Source organism: Tasmannia lanceolata, unplaced genomic scaffold (assembly GCF_043159265.1).
Source record: "Tasmannia lanceolata isolate RefF3 unplaced genomic scaffold, GAP_Taslan_0.1 ptg000018l, whole genome shotgun sequence".
NCBI lineage: Eukaryota > Viridiplantae > Streptophyta > Magnoliopsida > Canellales > Winteraceae > Tasmannia > Tasmannia lanceolata.
This window is the reverse complement of record NW_027518695.1, coordinates 8,636,535-8,652,589: the sequence shown is the minus strand read 5'-3', so window position 1 is coordinate 8,652,589 and position 16,055 is coordinate 8,636,535. Positions and strand designations below refer to the sequence as shown.

Sequence of the window (16,055 nt, the reverse complement as noted above, 5' to 3'; positions counted from 1 at the left end):
AAAACGACGGTTGGTCCTCTTCTTCTCGTCTCTAACCCTCTTTACACTGTTTTCAAACTAAAGACTTGGATTCTAAAATCCACGTAACCAAATGGCCCCTAAAAATGAAGTATAAATGATTTTTTAGCACATTGCAGCCGGTGGCATCCTTTAACTGATTTTTCTAGCCATTCACCAACCTATGCTAGTGGGACAGGTAGACTGAGAAAACCATGATCAAAGATTAAACAGATGAATGTTTTGAATGCGAGGCGTGCTGATTTGTATTTTGTATAATATGGATAAAACAAGAGCTATAAATATAAAAAACAAAAAGGATATCAAGTGAGAACCAGTTATCTCTGATCAATAGAGTACAAAATTCTCCGGTGATTGCCGAAAGAAATGAACCTGGTGCACAGAACTCCATCCCTTGTGACGGAAATGTAAATCAGGGAGGGAACAAACCTAGCTTCCAGCTGCAGCTGGTATAGCTGTCGGCTTTTTCGCATCCTCGGCTTTCTCATGTTCTTTGTTCAGCATCTAAAATCAAACTTACAGATCAGAACGGCAATATATTATAATAATAAGCTAATTATTCAGCACTTTCAAACTAATTTTTAAGTGTAGCGGAACAGAGCTCTGCCAATGTTCAGCATTTGGATTTTGGATTATATCAGTCACAGAAATCAAATGTATGAGATCCATTAGTTCTGGCTAAAGGAAGAAAGCATATCATAAAGAGATGAAAAAAAAAGGCAAATGTTGGATGATGCCAAAAACTGAAAGAAGATAAGAATGCCATTTGAAATTGAGAGATTTTATATGGTCATATAGTCCAGTATTTTTCAAAAAGTACAGTACAGCCCTCACCATAGGATGATCCACAACGTAAATAGGTTGTGCCCAAAAAATCATTTCCATATGATGATCCCAACCCTCTGATCTATAGAGGTTTCCATAATATGCAGTTCATCTATAGACCTGAGTGCTAGGATCATCCTATAGAAATGATTTGTATGGGCACAACCTATTTACGTTGTGGGCCTTGTGGCCTATCAAATGGATGGTTTGGATCATCCTACGGTGTGGGCTGTACTGTACTTTTTGAAAAATACTGGACTATAAGGGCTTACACCATACAATCCAGTGTGTGTGTGTGTGTGTGTGTGTGTGCGCGCGCGCGTGCGTGTGTGTGTGTGTGTGAGAGAGAGAGAGAGAGAGAGAGAGAGAGAGATGAATCTTCAAATAGTCATGAACTTATCAGCAATTTTCAGTTTTAAGAGAGCCCAGAATTCATAATGAACTGGCCACCATGGTTTAAAATTTCAATTTCGGTAACCGTTTCGGACCCCACCAAAAACCGAAATTTCGGCGTCCGAAATTTGGTAATTTGGTTCCAAATTCCGGACCCAAATTTCAAAATTTCGGCCGAAATTTTGTAACACTTTTTTTTTAATAAATAAATGGCGAAAAATTGAATTTCAGAAAATTTCGGTTTCGGTCGAAATTTTAAACCATGCTGGCCACCACATGGAGGCAGAAATTTAAGAGTAAAAATTTAGATTAAAAACCGACCATTGATATCAGGAGAAACTGCATTACCTTGTTGTTTATCAGGTTGTGGAGTGCAATTACGCTCCGAATGAGGGATGAAAGGTAAATGACCAGCATCATATCATTTGTTTTCACTGCAAGAGTAAAAAGTTAGATGTAACAATTACAAGATGATGAATGAAAGGCAAAAATACAGTTTTGAGCAACATTGATGTCATTACCTGCAAAAGCCTTGATTAGTTCACTCACATTTAGATTTGGAAGTAGATTGAACACATCCTGCAAGGAAGGATTTCAAAAGCATCCAAAGTCAACCAGTGTCTGGAATAAGAAAGCTACCAAATCCATAAAACATAGCTTATTAATAAAAGTAAAATTTGGGTTGAGCAACATGGTGCAATGACACATGAGGAATTTTTTTCTATACATGGAGAACCTGGTACCAGAACAGAACAGGTAGGTAGGACATATATAGGTTCATGGTCAAAATAAGTAATACATAATAGTCGCTAATAAAAACAATCTACAACTCAAAAAGCAATTAAAAAGTTTATCCATATCCTGAACAAAGACATGATTTGTTGAGCGTATGTCCCATCCCTTCTTTGCAAAACCATGAATAATCATATCACGGAGCATCGTTGCGTTTTAGGTTTTTGGAATAAATATGCAAGGCATTAAACCCTACCTAATGTAAAATATATGTCAATCACTTTACAAGTCTAACCGTGTTGCTAGTGTTGAAAATAACACTTCAATCACTGCCTAGGCGTGTCAAACTCGTTTATTCATGGTAGGATTCATCGAGTATAGCACTGAGAAAAACTCAGCCATGTCTGGATCCATGTCAAAACATGTCAACGCATGATCCCTAAGCCTCCCTCCGAGTAACGTAGTTATAGAACTGCTAACGAACCTAGAAATAGCCTTATTGATCAAAACAAACACACAATCTACAAAATGCAAGCTTATATATATTCACCTCTACTGATCTTGAAGCACAGGCAGTTAAAAACTAGAATTGAAATAAGAAAGTTATTGTACCTGTAAATGGTAGAGAATCTCATGATTTAATGGGAGCTTTCCATCAATGACATGATCTAGGTAACTGCGTATCTCCCGGAGCCGGGCATCCAGCCCCTTCAAGGCTGCGAGTTTTCCAGTAACCTGTACAGAAAAAAACATGAGGAAAATGCTTTCCCATTTTCATTTGGGGACTAAACAAGGATAAGCAGTTCTGCATAGAAAAAAAACCTCTGTTGCAAGGGTGCTAATGGTTGTATCTTTCACATCCCTGAGCAAGTGCTCCACTCCTACAGACAAAGTGCAATGTAGTATAACATACATGTCACAATATAACAGTTATAAATCTGAACAAAAGTACAGGTTAATTTACTGATCATCCAGAAAACAAGAGTGAGGAGTAAAAGAAAATTTTAAAAAGCAACGGAATTTAAATTTCAAACCCAGAAAAATTGTAGGACAAAGTAGCAACTTTTCATGCACAGATAATAAACATACCAATTTCTTCTACTTCATGAGCAGCGATTTCTGAAGGCACGTGCACGAACACCTTCTGACTTTTCTGAGTGGCATTCTGTTACCAGAACCAAAGATTAACCAAGTATTACAGATATAACCATGACAATAGGAACGAGTATGGGAATGACTCCATCGGCATAAAGCTCTCCAAATTGTTGGATTCCCTAACGCGTGTGTGTGTGTGTGTGTGTGTGTGTGTGTGTTTTTGTGAATAGCACCCTAACTTACATGTCTGGGTCCAAAAGAATGAAAACTTAGGATTTTTAAACACCTGACTGAGGACACAAAAACTAGAAAGTTAAGGGTAAGATGATTGTTTGAAAACCTAAAAAAAATTTAAAAAAATTGATCAAGTATTCGGACAACTCAAAAATATCAGTCAAAGTTCTGCAAATTCTAGAAGACTCCAAAGTGAGCTTTTTAAACTTAAAAATTTTGGTCAGGTAGAAGACCCACTTTCAAGTTGACTCCAAGGCAAGCCTCACCATTTCGAGTTAAATTTTGGGTTTTTAATCCATGATTTTTGCTTCTACCACTACAAGTAGAAAAAACAAACGATGAAACCTTCTTCTTTTTTTAATGACAATGGGGAAACCTATATCCAAGTAGCTCTGTAGCTCATTTGATCAGTTCCTTAGCAAAGGTAAAGACACTTTCGCGCTGGAACATCTGACAACACTGCATTTTCTCACCTCTTTGACCTCTTCCACAGCATAGTAAGCCTTGGTAGGTATTCCCAATTCTTTTGGTTGGACGTCAATTATCACCAACACTGGATTTGGGACATAACTGCAAAATGAAAATTGAAGTCACAGTAACTCCTTTGCAAAAATGGTCAACCAATTTTCAAAGTTGAAATCCACACTGAGAAATAATCTCATAATAACAGTTAAACAAGACAAAAAGACTGAACATACTGGAATAATGAAATTAAATGCATCTTCGATGTGTACAGGAGTCATTTGGGATTTTATTTTATTTTTTTGAATGGCATCATTTGTGATTAGATATTCATTTTTATTTTTATTTTGAAAAATAAGGTTCAATGAGAAGCACAACATAGGGCAAGATACAGTAGAGAAAGGGACCAAAAGAGAGGAACACACCAAAGACATCTGAGCTATGAGGTGCCAAAAATAAATGTATATTGGCTGTAGCAGAAAAGAACCTCATAAGGTGACCATCGACAGGCCCAATACCACAGTGACTATAACCAAGCCAAGGCTGACAATTGAAAATAAAAGAATCCCACACTAAGAGAAAATTTGCTGCAGAATCTGCTGCATCAAGGAACAGCTCCAGTTGTGCCATAGAGAAAAATGTGGTGCAGTGTGACATTGAGCCGAGGATGAAAGGAGAATGATATTAGGAAGTGCCCAGGGAGGCCATCAGGCTGGGATGGCCACCCCTGCACATCCTACATGTGAGACAGACCACTGGCCGCACACATGGCACAAAGAGAGTGGCGATCCCCACCCGGGCATCTCCCTAAGCATCCTGACAGCACTCGTATGTAAACAGCAATGTCTGTCTACAAACAGACTTGTAGATAGGGAATAAAGATTGCATAAAACAGAAAAAGACAAAGAAGGCAAGACAATACATGTTGATGGTTCTGTTCCGATTATGAAAATAGCAACTTCTCAAAGAAAAAGGAATCATGATCTTACTCGTGGAATAGCCCATGAACATCCAAGTCATTTTCCCGAAGTTTTGGGCCTGTACTGTACCATCCAACCACATGTTCCTTGGCTGAAACACAGATACGTCGTTTGATTATTTATAAAGAAAAAAGGTGCCAGATAATTCCACACAAGAACTATGGATAGCAATGGCAAATGTAATCGCTGGATGCAGAATATAACAAACCATTGATTCTCTTAAACATGGCAAACATAGCTTCATGGTAATTATGATCCAGAAACCAGATACTGGGATCCTTGTCATCCTCTTCGAAAGGGACTGCATTGACAATCAGACATCAGTATTAATAAGTAAATGCCTCAATATGTAAGCTGACAGCTTTTTGAACCAGATCAGAAGTTGGTAAAGAAAAGAAAGCATGTCAATAAACACCCTCAACTGGAAATGCCAAAGAAACTGAGAAGCTCAACCAATCAATATAAGCAACTGTTGAACAAGGCACTATTCTTCCGTAACTGAGTGTTCCATCGTTTAAATTCTGATGTTGCCAAGTTTTTTTTTCCAATTTTATCGAAATAAACCTACCTTATATACATTATACTACGCTTAACAAGAAAAATGGCACATGTAATGCATGAATATTGAATACTGTGCATGCAAAAAATATATGCAATGTGACTAATTTATGATGGGGCCCGTGTGCTTGTGTGACTACTTCAGAAAACAAAACGATCATATTAGCTCAACTTGATAGTCATTTAGGAATATTAGAATAATGAAAATGATAATATAATATCCTTCTATGTGAGACACACTATGAGATGCACCCACCAATGTAAAATCAGTGTCAACTGTCGACACTATTTTGATTGTTCAAGGGTTGGGTGCTACCGTGAACATCCCATAACCTAAATTGCCACCAGCGCGGGTGATGCAGCCAATACAAATTCAAGGGGTGTGCCATTTCATTTCACATCTCCCATCACTAGACTACTGGGAGATGGAGAGCTTTATATTTCATGTGCTACAGTTTAGTGAAAGAAAATATGTCTATGAATTTCAAGAATTTTATACGATAAACCCTGGAAATGTACCTAAATATTAGAATATGAGAACAGAGAATCTGTAACCCTCATTAGCTCATCAAAAAGTCCATCAAAGCTACACAAATGTGTGAGTCTAAAACCTTTCAACAAGAAAAGCTTCTGAGTTTTCATTTATTTGTGGGTTATTTTTTTCTGCATGTTGTGTCCATGGGTCAGTAACCCTCATGAGCTCACCAAAACCCATTCTTCTGAAGATGTATTCAAGCCCCATTCCACGTTGATTTGTTTCCATGTTAGGTGTTCCAATTCAAGAAAAATGGCATGATGGGGTGTGTGGTCCCCACATCACTATTTTTCTTCCTTTGAGTCCAAAAACATCCGTCTTTTGAGTCAGAAGAAAAGGGTGCACAATGGTGATGAACAATTATAAAAGAATCACAAGTTTTTTTGAAGAGGGATTCTACATGTCAGTGTTTCAAAACATGACTGCGGGCCAAAATGCAGCGAAAGCAAATCCTAGTTGACCCGTCAATTCACGACCGAGTACTAAGCTAGCGCAACAAAGTACTTTCCTTAGACTTTCATAGTTTTGGAGAGTCAAAGGAACTATGAATGACTTGGTAAGGTAAGACACAGAATCGAATAAGAACTCAGCCAAGGTAAAAGAGAGTCACTTGCGTTAGTCGATAATTGATGCGGGGAGTTTTGAAACAGTGCTACAAGTAACCTCGTTTGTCAAGCATTAAAATGAAACAGCTTGGGGAGTAGCAACCCATTTTGCATGATCAGCAACTACTGAACTACTCACTAACTCGTTGGGGATCACCTTGTAAAGTAGAAGCATCAACTTTTAGACTAATCTCAATATAGGGTTGGCAGAAGTTAACATGCTTTACTCTCGCTCGATCTTTCTCCCTGATATGCAGACTTAAATAAAAGGTGGATGGTTCAATGATGTCATTCATTTCTATCGAACTATTGGAAGATTTGGGTTATGGTTGAGATGGCAGCAACTAAAGGAGAACATAAGAATACAATCATTGTTGCTTCTCAATCTTAATTCGTTACAAGCATGATCCAAACGAGGTCGTTGGGATCAGCGATGATGTGCCAAGCGTGGAGGAGATGACAACATTGCTATCCAAAATCCCAATCTAAAACATAAGATTTTATTTAACCCTAAAACGAAATTCCACTCTCATTGATAGATGATAGTATTGCTTTAAAATGCTGAAACCCTAAATCCAAACCAGGACCCGACTCTGAATTTCACTATCGAGGAGCATCGGACTTTCCCTTGCTTATATAAAGAAGTTATTGTCACTTAACTATATCAAACCATAAATCCAAATCCTAACCACTAATTTGCAGCACCAAAGAGCCTTGAACCCTAAAATGACAGCATTGCTCAGTTACAAAAAGAACGCATCAGGATTAAAGACAACAAAACCCTAAATATAAGCCCTATGCCATAAAAAGCTACAGATCCAGTGCTTCTGAAACTTAAATGAGTAATGAAAACGCCCAAAAAGAAACTCCGTTAGACAAGGTTTTGAGGATCTAACCTGCGTAACTGTTTGTCACATCGACCGTGCCTTTGAAAGAGGAACCGAGAAGAACCCCGATTACGCGTTTTCTCGTATCCCTAGCCACTCTGTTGTAGTTGTCAACGATACTGAGTAAAACCAGTGGATGAACTATAACCTTCTCGATCGGCCTGGCCGAGATCTGCTGGGCCTTGATTACGTCCATCACTCGATTTCGTTTTTTTTTCCTCTTCTTCTTATTCTTCCCACTGCGAAATCGATAGCAGGTTAGGGTTTTTATTGGAGACGGAGAGAGGAAAAAGACTGCGAAAGAGAGCAAGCTAGGGTTTTTATAGTGCAACGTTGGGCTTTTCGTTTTGCCTTTTTCTTTTCTGTCACGTTACCTTCGATTCGGTATGTGGGAGAAAGCTAAGCTCGTTCGGTCTTCGTAAACTAAAAAAAACCTCACGATTGGCAGATTAGGGAGATGATTGAGACAGCATCCCCCTCTTTTCGACTTGGCACTCCTTTTTATTTTAATCTTCTTTCTATTGGGCTAGCCGGCTAGGGGTGCAATAGGGTCGGGTTCAACCCGAAAAGAAGACAGGTCGGGTTCGGGTTGAGTTTTCCTAGCCCGGGTTGAGCTCAGATCAGGTTCCAGATGAGGGCTCGGGCAACCCGACATTTTTGTTCCATACTTACTTTTAGTTTTTAGTTTGTACGCTTAAGCTTAAAAACTCAGGTTGGGTCGGGTTGGAACTCTGGTTAGGTCAGGTCGGGTTGAGTAAATGGTTCCTCGGATAGGGTTTGGGTTCACCTCAACCCGACCCAGCCCGGGTTGGGTGGGATGGATCACCGGAATCAGTCATAATCGGTATCCTAATCCGATTCCTATTCCTATTGTGATGGAAATGGAATGGAAAAAATTAATACAAAATCATTTCAATAAAAAATCTATCGCAACAGGGGGGAATCTTAATCAAGGTTTTAAATTTCGTCCGAAATCCAGAATTTTGGTCAAGACCGAAACCGAAACGTCTGAAATCCGAAATTGGCAAAACATATCAAATTTCATCAATTTCAGCGAAACTTGAAAAACAAAAAATATTAATTTCTTATTCCTTTCCCAAATTTCAGCCGAAATTTCTACCCAAAAAATCAACTTTTCGTGCGTCTTTACTGAATTTTGGCTAAAATTTTGAGATTTCGGCTGAAAAATCAATTTGTTCTAGGTCTGAAATTACCCCCGAAACCGAAATTTAAAACCTTGATCATAATACCGCCCATTGTGGTGCGGGGAGGGGGTTCCAACATTTCTTCCAGTTAAATTTCACTGTGATGTCATTTTCGCGCTATCAATTTGTTCATTTCTTTTGAACCAACTGCTAGAAACGAAATAGGATAATGATTGTGTCTATGATTCCAGCAATCCAAATGCACCCATGGGGAGCAGTTAGATTGTCAGAATCAGTAATCATAATCATCATCTGATTTTGTCTCCGTCTATTCTAGCATTTAGTTTGAATTTGTCGACGTAAACAAAGACCCTGGGAGGAAAAGGGGTGAAATTTCAAGGGGATTTTGTTGCCGCTTAAGAGGTGGTATTATTGATCCTGACTGAGAGGTGGTGTTCTTGATTCTGACTCTGTCTCTATCTCGACTGAATCTCTCCTCTTCTTCTCCACCATCAAATTAATCTGTTTCTCAATGGAGAAAATTGTACCCTAAGCTCTTGCATCGTCATCGTAATTCAATATCCTTGGCCATGGCCGATTTCTATCTCGGACCATCACCTCTTGTCCCTTCATCTCCAGTAGCATCATTATCGACTTCTTCCTCTGCTCCTTACCGTCGAGAATCCTTAATGAACCGTCAAATCTTGACTGGTTCATTCGATGAGCCCTAATCTTGTCCAAACCTCAGGGAACTGTCAAATTATGTTTATGAGGGAGAATTGGAATAGGAATGGATGTGGTGTGGTTTGTTTACATCCGCTGGGCATGATCAGTCATGAGAGACCGAAATGCCATACAACGACTCATTTGGACCGAGTCAATGAAGATATATGCAAGGTTGGAACTCGATGAAAATGTGGAGGGACGTGCGAATGGTGGAATCTAAGAGAGTGGACAGTTATCAGGAGTCCCCTCCTAATTATACCCATCTCTAAGCTCGATCGACTGAGTGGGACTGAGTTGCTAAATAACCATCCAATTATACCAGGTCAAAGAAGTGGTGCTTCAGTTGCCACTTTAGGGAAGGTGGGTGATAACCACCCGGAAGAATGGAGGAAATGTTCTTCCGGACATGCAAATAAGGGAGCATGAATACGTCTCTCCACCTATATTGCTAAATACTTATAGTGGAGATTCTAGGGGTGCAGAGCAAGGACCCGATTCATAACTGGAAGCCCCTTCTATTCTCGGAATCTTCTCGAGCTCCAACTCCGATAGCCCCTTCGCCGGAGATTCCTTTTCCGGCTGACGGAATCCGGCAGGTCTCCGGGAGACCCAACATCGCTCTCGGACAGGCCCCCTGATCCCGACAACCTTGAACCCTTGCTCATGGAAAGGCCCCCTGATCCTGGCAAACTTCTCGCCTCCATGGAGGATCTCCGGAAACGGGAACTCCTTTTCCCTGGATGTTCTTCTGTTTCTTCCATATCTTGTATGGTTGCTGGACCAGATAAAGTTTATGAGTCCATTTCTCGATTTCCTCTCTTATCTCAAGCAGATGTAGAATCCTTGCTCAATGAAGGTGTCTGCAAGAAACTCCCTCCACCAGTCATCTTTTCAAAATCCTCGTCTGAGAAAAACTCATCTGGAAAAAAGAAAAATAGAAAAAAAGGCCTCAAGAAAATTCTCCCTGAGGAACCCGAGACCCTAAATGCTTTCAAACCCCCCCCCCCCCCCCAAGCCTACTGTAAACCAAGTCATACTTGCTTCCTCCCTCCCTTCCAACTCAGATGGTCTGATCCAGGCCCCTGAGCCCCTCTCTGTCCCCATTGAAACATGTATCCTCTCAGACCATTCCTTTCCTAGTACTATTACTAGCATCTCTACTCCAAGAATGGAGCTGCTCCCACCGGCGTCCGACACCCCCTCCCTCGTGCCTGATACCTCTTTCCACCAGGGTTTGCTACCTTTACCCTCTGGTCTAGTTCCTGGACCAGGAAAATCCCCGATTTTTTCCCCCTCTCTGCAAAATTCTCGCCCTCCCCATCGGCCCTCCGGAACCCGCAGTTACCCATCGGGTATTACCCAAAACCTGCCTAGGCGCCAGGCCCGATCTCTGAGCCCGCCAAAAAACCCCTTTGAAAATTCTTTTGAACTTCAAAACTTCCCACCCCTTCTTTCAATCTCAAAACAGGGTCCCACTCATTCTCAATATCAGGCAACAGTTCAGCATTCTGCAGTTCAAATTGAGCAGGAACTTTCTGTCTCCCGCCTCAACACCCAAATTTGCCCCTCAACTGAACCTCAAACCCAATTGAAACCCCCCAATAAACCTTCTCCACCCCACCCATGGACAAACCTCTTTAACAAACCCAAATCCTCCATCCCTGTTAAACTAAATCGAGTCCAAATGCCCAACCGCTCTGACTCTGGCAACCATATCATCAACTTCTCTATGGAGGAAGTTAAAAAAGGCAGCAACAAATGGGAAAATAGCCTAGTGGGGTTTTTCCTTGGAAAAAGACCATATGTTCTAAACCTTCAGGAAAACTTGGAAAAAAAATGGAATCTAAAAGGCTCTCTTCAAGTATCCTCTCTCAGAAACGGTTTTTTCCTATTCAGGTTTAGCTGCAATGAAGACTGTGACAAGCTCCTTGAAATGGAAGGCCACATGTACGCCAGTAGACCCCTCATCTTGAAGAAATGGTCACCTAAAATAGTTCTCACAAAACCAGAGCTAGCATCCATCCCAATCTGGATCAAGCTCCAAGGCCTCCCCCTTCAATATTGGAACCAAGATGGCATCAGCAAAATAGGCAGTGCTATCGGCAACCCCCTTTACGTGGATGCTAAAACAGCAGAAGCTACAAGCCTAAACTTCGCCAGACTCTGTGTAGAAATTGAAGCGGGTGATCCTCTCCCCTCCTCAATTGAAATCCGTTCCCCCTTCGGAGTGGAAATGCTCGAGGTTGAATATTAATGGAAGCCCCTCTCCTGTAAAGACTGCAAAACGTTCAGTCATTCAGCGGATAAGTGCCCCAAAAAATCACAATCAGAGCAGAAATCTCTCACTGAATGGAGACCTGTCCAAAAGAAATCGACCCCCATCGATTCAGAACCTCAACTCTCGATCATTGCTGCTCTTGTTGAACCATCCCTTCCTGAACCTGAACTCCCCAACCCCTCCTCTCAACCCGCTCTACCTATTCCAGTTTCTGAATCCCCCCCTCTCTCAACCATTCAAACTTTCAACCCATTTTCTTCCCTTGACTCTGATAACCTTTCAGAGCCATACCCTGAAGGAAATCAAATTGAGTTTACTGATGAAGACTCTGAACCAGAGTTACCAAAGGCTTTTGCTAACCTAAAGAAACTCTGGTCCCCGGGTCTTGCAGACACATGCAAGATCCCTGACAAGCCCAATTCATCCCCTGCAATTGCTCCTGGTAGTGCCCAAATTTCCACCTCCCAAAATACCACATCTCTTCGCACCATACAAGCTGATCTCCCCCAAATTCAAAAAATGTCTGACACTAGTTGTCCTACCTCCCTCAATCCAACCAATGTTACCCATGATTAAATTCGGTATTTGGAACATTAGGGGTCTTGGTACATCAAACAAAAGAAAAGAAGTGAGAAATCTGATACAAAAGAACAATCTTTCCCTTATCAGCATCCTTGAAACTCATGTTTCTCAAATCAACATGCAGAGATACATTGATGAAATCTGCGGGCCTTGGAATTCCTATGGTAACTACTTATCATCTGACAGAGGTCGAATTTGGCTTCTATGGAACCCTCAGATGATTCACCTCAACATTTTGCTTGAGTCAGATCAATTTCTTCATTGTGAGGTCAGATATCTCCAAACTCAAATTAATTTCAATCTCACCTGCATTTATGCCAGAAACAAAGGCATTGATCGAAGAGTCCTCTGGAACCAACTCCACTCAATATCCCTCAACATTGTCCTTCCCTGGATCACTACGGGGGACTTCAATGTCACCCGATTTTTTGATGAAAGAATAGGAGGAGCTAATCCAAATGCTGTCGAGATGGATGAATTCAACAACCGGGTGGACTCGTGCTACCTTTTTGATCTTAGATCCCAAGGTCAATCTCTCTCATGGAATAACATATCCAAAACTGGTAACTTGAAACTCAGAAGACTTGACAGAGCTATGGTAAACTCAGCATGGCTGGAAAATTTCCCAAGATCCACAAACTCATACCATCATCCTGGCCTCTCTGACCACTCCCCTCTCATAATCCAACTGGAAAACAACCCCCATACCATCAAAATCCCTTTCCGATTCCAGTCAATGTGGTTGGAAGATTCCTCAGTTTACGAAGTGGTGGAAAGAGCTTGGCAAACTAAAATTGAAGGCACTCCTTTGTTCTGTGCCACCCAAAAACTCCGAGAGGTAAAAAAAGCTCTGAAAACATGGAACACTGATACTTTTGGAAGAATTGACATTCAGGCTCCTCTGTTAAGACAACAACTTGATGCAATCCAAAATCAGCTTGCCCTCTCTCCCACTGATATAAATTTAAGAAATGCTGAAGAAGAAATAAAAGATTCATACATTCGAGTTGCAAGAAAAGAAGAAATTCTCTACATGCAAAAATCTAGAGTAAATTGGTTGACTCTCGGGGACTCCAACACTGCTTTCTTCCATTCTGCTATGATGGCTCACCAAAATCAGAACAATATTCAAGGCACATCAACTCCGGATGGTACCTTCTCCACTGATCCCAGTATCATTTCAAATACCATGGTGGATTTTTTCAGCAATCTTCTGAATTCCAGCGAGAATAACCAACCATCTGCCAAATCCATCATCCCTGACCCCATCAGAAATTTAACCACCCTCCAGCTGGATCACCTTGCAAAGCCTTTCTCAAATGAAGAAATTTGGGATACAATCTCCTCTTCTGATGGGAACAAAGCCCCTGGCCCTGATGGTTTCAATGGCGATTTCTTTAAAGCTTTCTGGTACCTGGTAAAAGATGACATCACTGAAGCTATTCTGTCTTTCTTTTCCAAAGGTAAAATGCTCCCTCATCTTAACTGCACTTTCATTGCCCTTATCCCAAAGACCCCCGATGCAGCCTCTCCAGAAAAATATCGTCCCATAGCCCTCTGCAATTTCCTATACAAAACTATCACAAAGCTAATGGCAAGTAGACTCAAACCAATCATGGACTCCCTGATAAGTCCTTTCCAGTCAGCTTTCATCCAAGGTAGATCTATACAAGATAATATCCTTCTCTCCCATGACCTTTGTCATAATTTTCATAGGAAAACCTCCACCAAGGCTATGTGTATCAAAATGGATCTCAAAAAGGCTTTTGATAGTGTGAATCACTCCTCCTTGATTTCATTTCTTCAAAAAATTGGTTTCCCCCAGATGTGGTGCAACTGGATACACCAATGCATTTCAACACCCTCTTTCTCAATCCTCATCAATGGTTCCCCGCAAGGCTTCTTTAAATCCTCAAATGGCCTTAGACAAGGGGATCCTCTTTCCCCTCTCCTCTTCTGTTTCGTAATGGAAATGCTAACCTGTCTCCTTCAAGTTTACCTTTGCTCGGGTCAGATTTCATCTCCGTTTTCTCGAAAAAATTTCACTATTTCCCACCTCCTTTTTGCTGATGATGTAATGTTGTTCGTGGACCCAACCTCCTCCTGTGCTAAAGGTGTAATCAATTGCCTAAATCTTTTCAAGCAATGTTCTGGCCTTGAATTTAACCCCGGGAAAAGTGAAATTTTCTTTTCAGGAATCTCGAATGGGGTCAAAAGAGCAGTCTGCAACATTCTCCGTATGGAAGAGGGTCACCTCCCAATCAAATATATGGGATTACCTCTCATTACATCCAGATTAACAGCCTCTGACTGCCAACCCATCATCGATAAGATCAGGAACCGCCTCTCTGTGTGGACCAACAGAAACCTCTCAAGATCAGGAAGAGCTGAACTTATCAGAACAGTTCTCAGCACTTACCAGATCTACTGGTCTGCTGCCTTTCATATCCCTGCAATTGTCCTGGACAACATTGAAAAAATTATGTGGAACTTTCTCTGGTCTGGTAGTAACACTGAGAAAAAATACCACAACATTGCTTGGGAAAGTTTATGCAAACCTAAAAGAGAAGGAGGCCTTGGGATCAGGAGACTTCCAGAGTTGAACAAAGCGGCTCAACTCAAGCAACTGTGGCATATTCTTGACAACAAAAATGTTCCTTGGGTCAAATGGTTTTCTCTCAAATACATTAGGAACAGAAGTATCTGGACCCTCCCCATGCCGGCAAAACCATCTTGGGCAGCCAGAAGCATCATCAATGCCAGAAATTTGGCTTCCTCACTTGTATGCTACATTGTTTGCCCGAATTCAAAACTGAACTTTTGGACCGACCCATGGCATCCTGCTGGGCCCATTTCCAATCAAATATCCTTTGAACCCCTCCTCAACCTCATCCCGATCTCTGCATCAATCAATCGCATTTTTGAAGAAGGCTGGTGGAACCTCATCCAAACCCAACCATATCTCCAGGAACTAAAAAAAATAACAGACACAGCTATCATCTCTTCCAGCCAAGATACAAAAGTCATTTGGAAACCTGAATCTAATGGTCACTTCTCCATTCGAAGCGCTTGGAATTCTATAAGATCTACAGGCCAGAAAGTTCCTTGGGTCTCCTCCATTTGGTTTCCTGGTCATGTTCCAAAATTCAGCACAACTGCATGGCTCGCTATCCAGAACAAGCTAACCACGAAAGATAATCTCCATTTCCTCGGCCCAGCCAGAGACAGAACCTGTCCTCTTTGCACTGCGGAACCAGAATCGACAAACCACATTTTTTTCAATTGCAGCTATAGTGCCTGGATTTGGAGACAAATTTTAGGGCGAGTCTCTGATCGTAAGAAGCAAAAGAAATCCCTAAATGAGGAAGAAGCATGGATAAGAGGTAAATTTAAATTGAAGGGTCAGTCATACACTTTTATTCGCTTATTGTTCACTGCTTCTATCCATCATTTATGGCTTGAAAGGAACAACAGAGTTCATGAAGGTCGAAATCTACACAAGCATTTCACTTTGACAAAAAATTTCAGAGCTGAGAGAGAAAAATCCCTCTTCCTAAAGCTAGACGACAATCCCTCCGAGATCTCCAGGAAAATTTCTCAGCTCTGGAAGCTTCCTCTGTTCCATAAGCAACTGTCACTTAATATTTGCTCCTGGAAGCCCCCGCAGCCTGGATGGATTAAACTCAACACCGATGCTTCTCTTGCAAATGAAGAAGGTAGCATTGGAGGCTTACTAAGAAGTAGCGACGGCAAATCTCTCAGCCTGTTTTCTCTTAGCTACCCAGCAGCTCCCATTCACGATCTTGAGATTGAAGCAATTCATATGGGGCTCAATCTTGCAGTGAGGGCGAATTACAAATGCCTATGGATAGAATCTGATTCCCTTCTTGCTGTCAATGTCATCCAAAAAACAGCTCCATGTCCATGGACAAAACTTATATCTCTTGAAAAGATAGACTCGATGCTATCAAAACTGCAAGCGTGGAGCATCTCCCATCTA

At 41.1% G+C, this 16,055-nt stretch overlaps 1 protein-coding gene across 2 annotated transcripts; it reads right to left on the bottom strand.

The window, feature by feature from the left end:
* Window positions 1–202: 202 nt before the first annotated feature.
* On the bottom strand, window positions 203–7,823 carry LOC143851116 (26S proteasome non-ATPase regulatory subunit 7 homolog A). 2 transcript variants are annotated; one of them, XM_077360443.1, is made up of 11 exons: window positions 7,699–7,823; window positions 7,334–7,563; window positions 4,948–5,040; window positions 4,749–4,830; window positions 3,771–3,867; window positions 3,058–3,133; window positions 2,791–2,849; window positions 2,581–2,703; window positions 1,758–1,815; window positions 1,585–1,670; window positions 203–522 (listed from the first exon to the last, which is right to left on the bottom strand). In XM_077360443.1, the coding sequence occupies exons 2-11, from the start codon at window positions 7,518–7,520 to the stop codon at window positions 448–450; spliced, it is 936 nt and encodes a 311-aa protein (XP_077216558.1). In that variant the 5' UTR covers window positions 7,521–7,563; window positions 7,699–7,823; the 3' UTR covers window positions 203–447. The 2 variants fall into 2 exon arrangements, with proteins under 2 accessions (XP_077216558.1, XP_077216557.1); XM_077360442.1 differs by having other exon boundaries at window positions 7,334–7,750.
* Window positions 7,824–16,055: the final 8,232 nt, after the last annotated feature.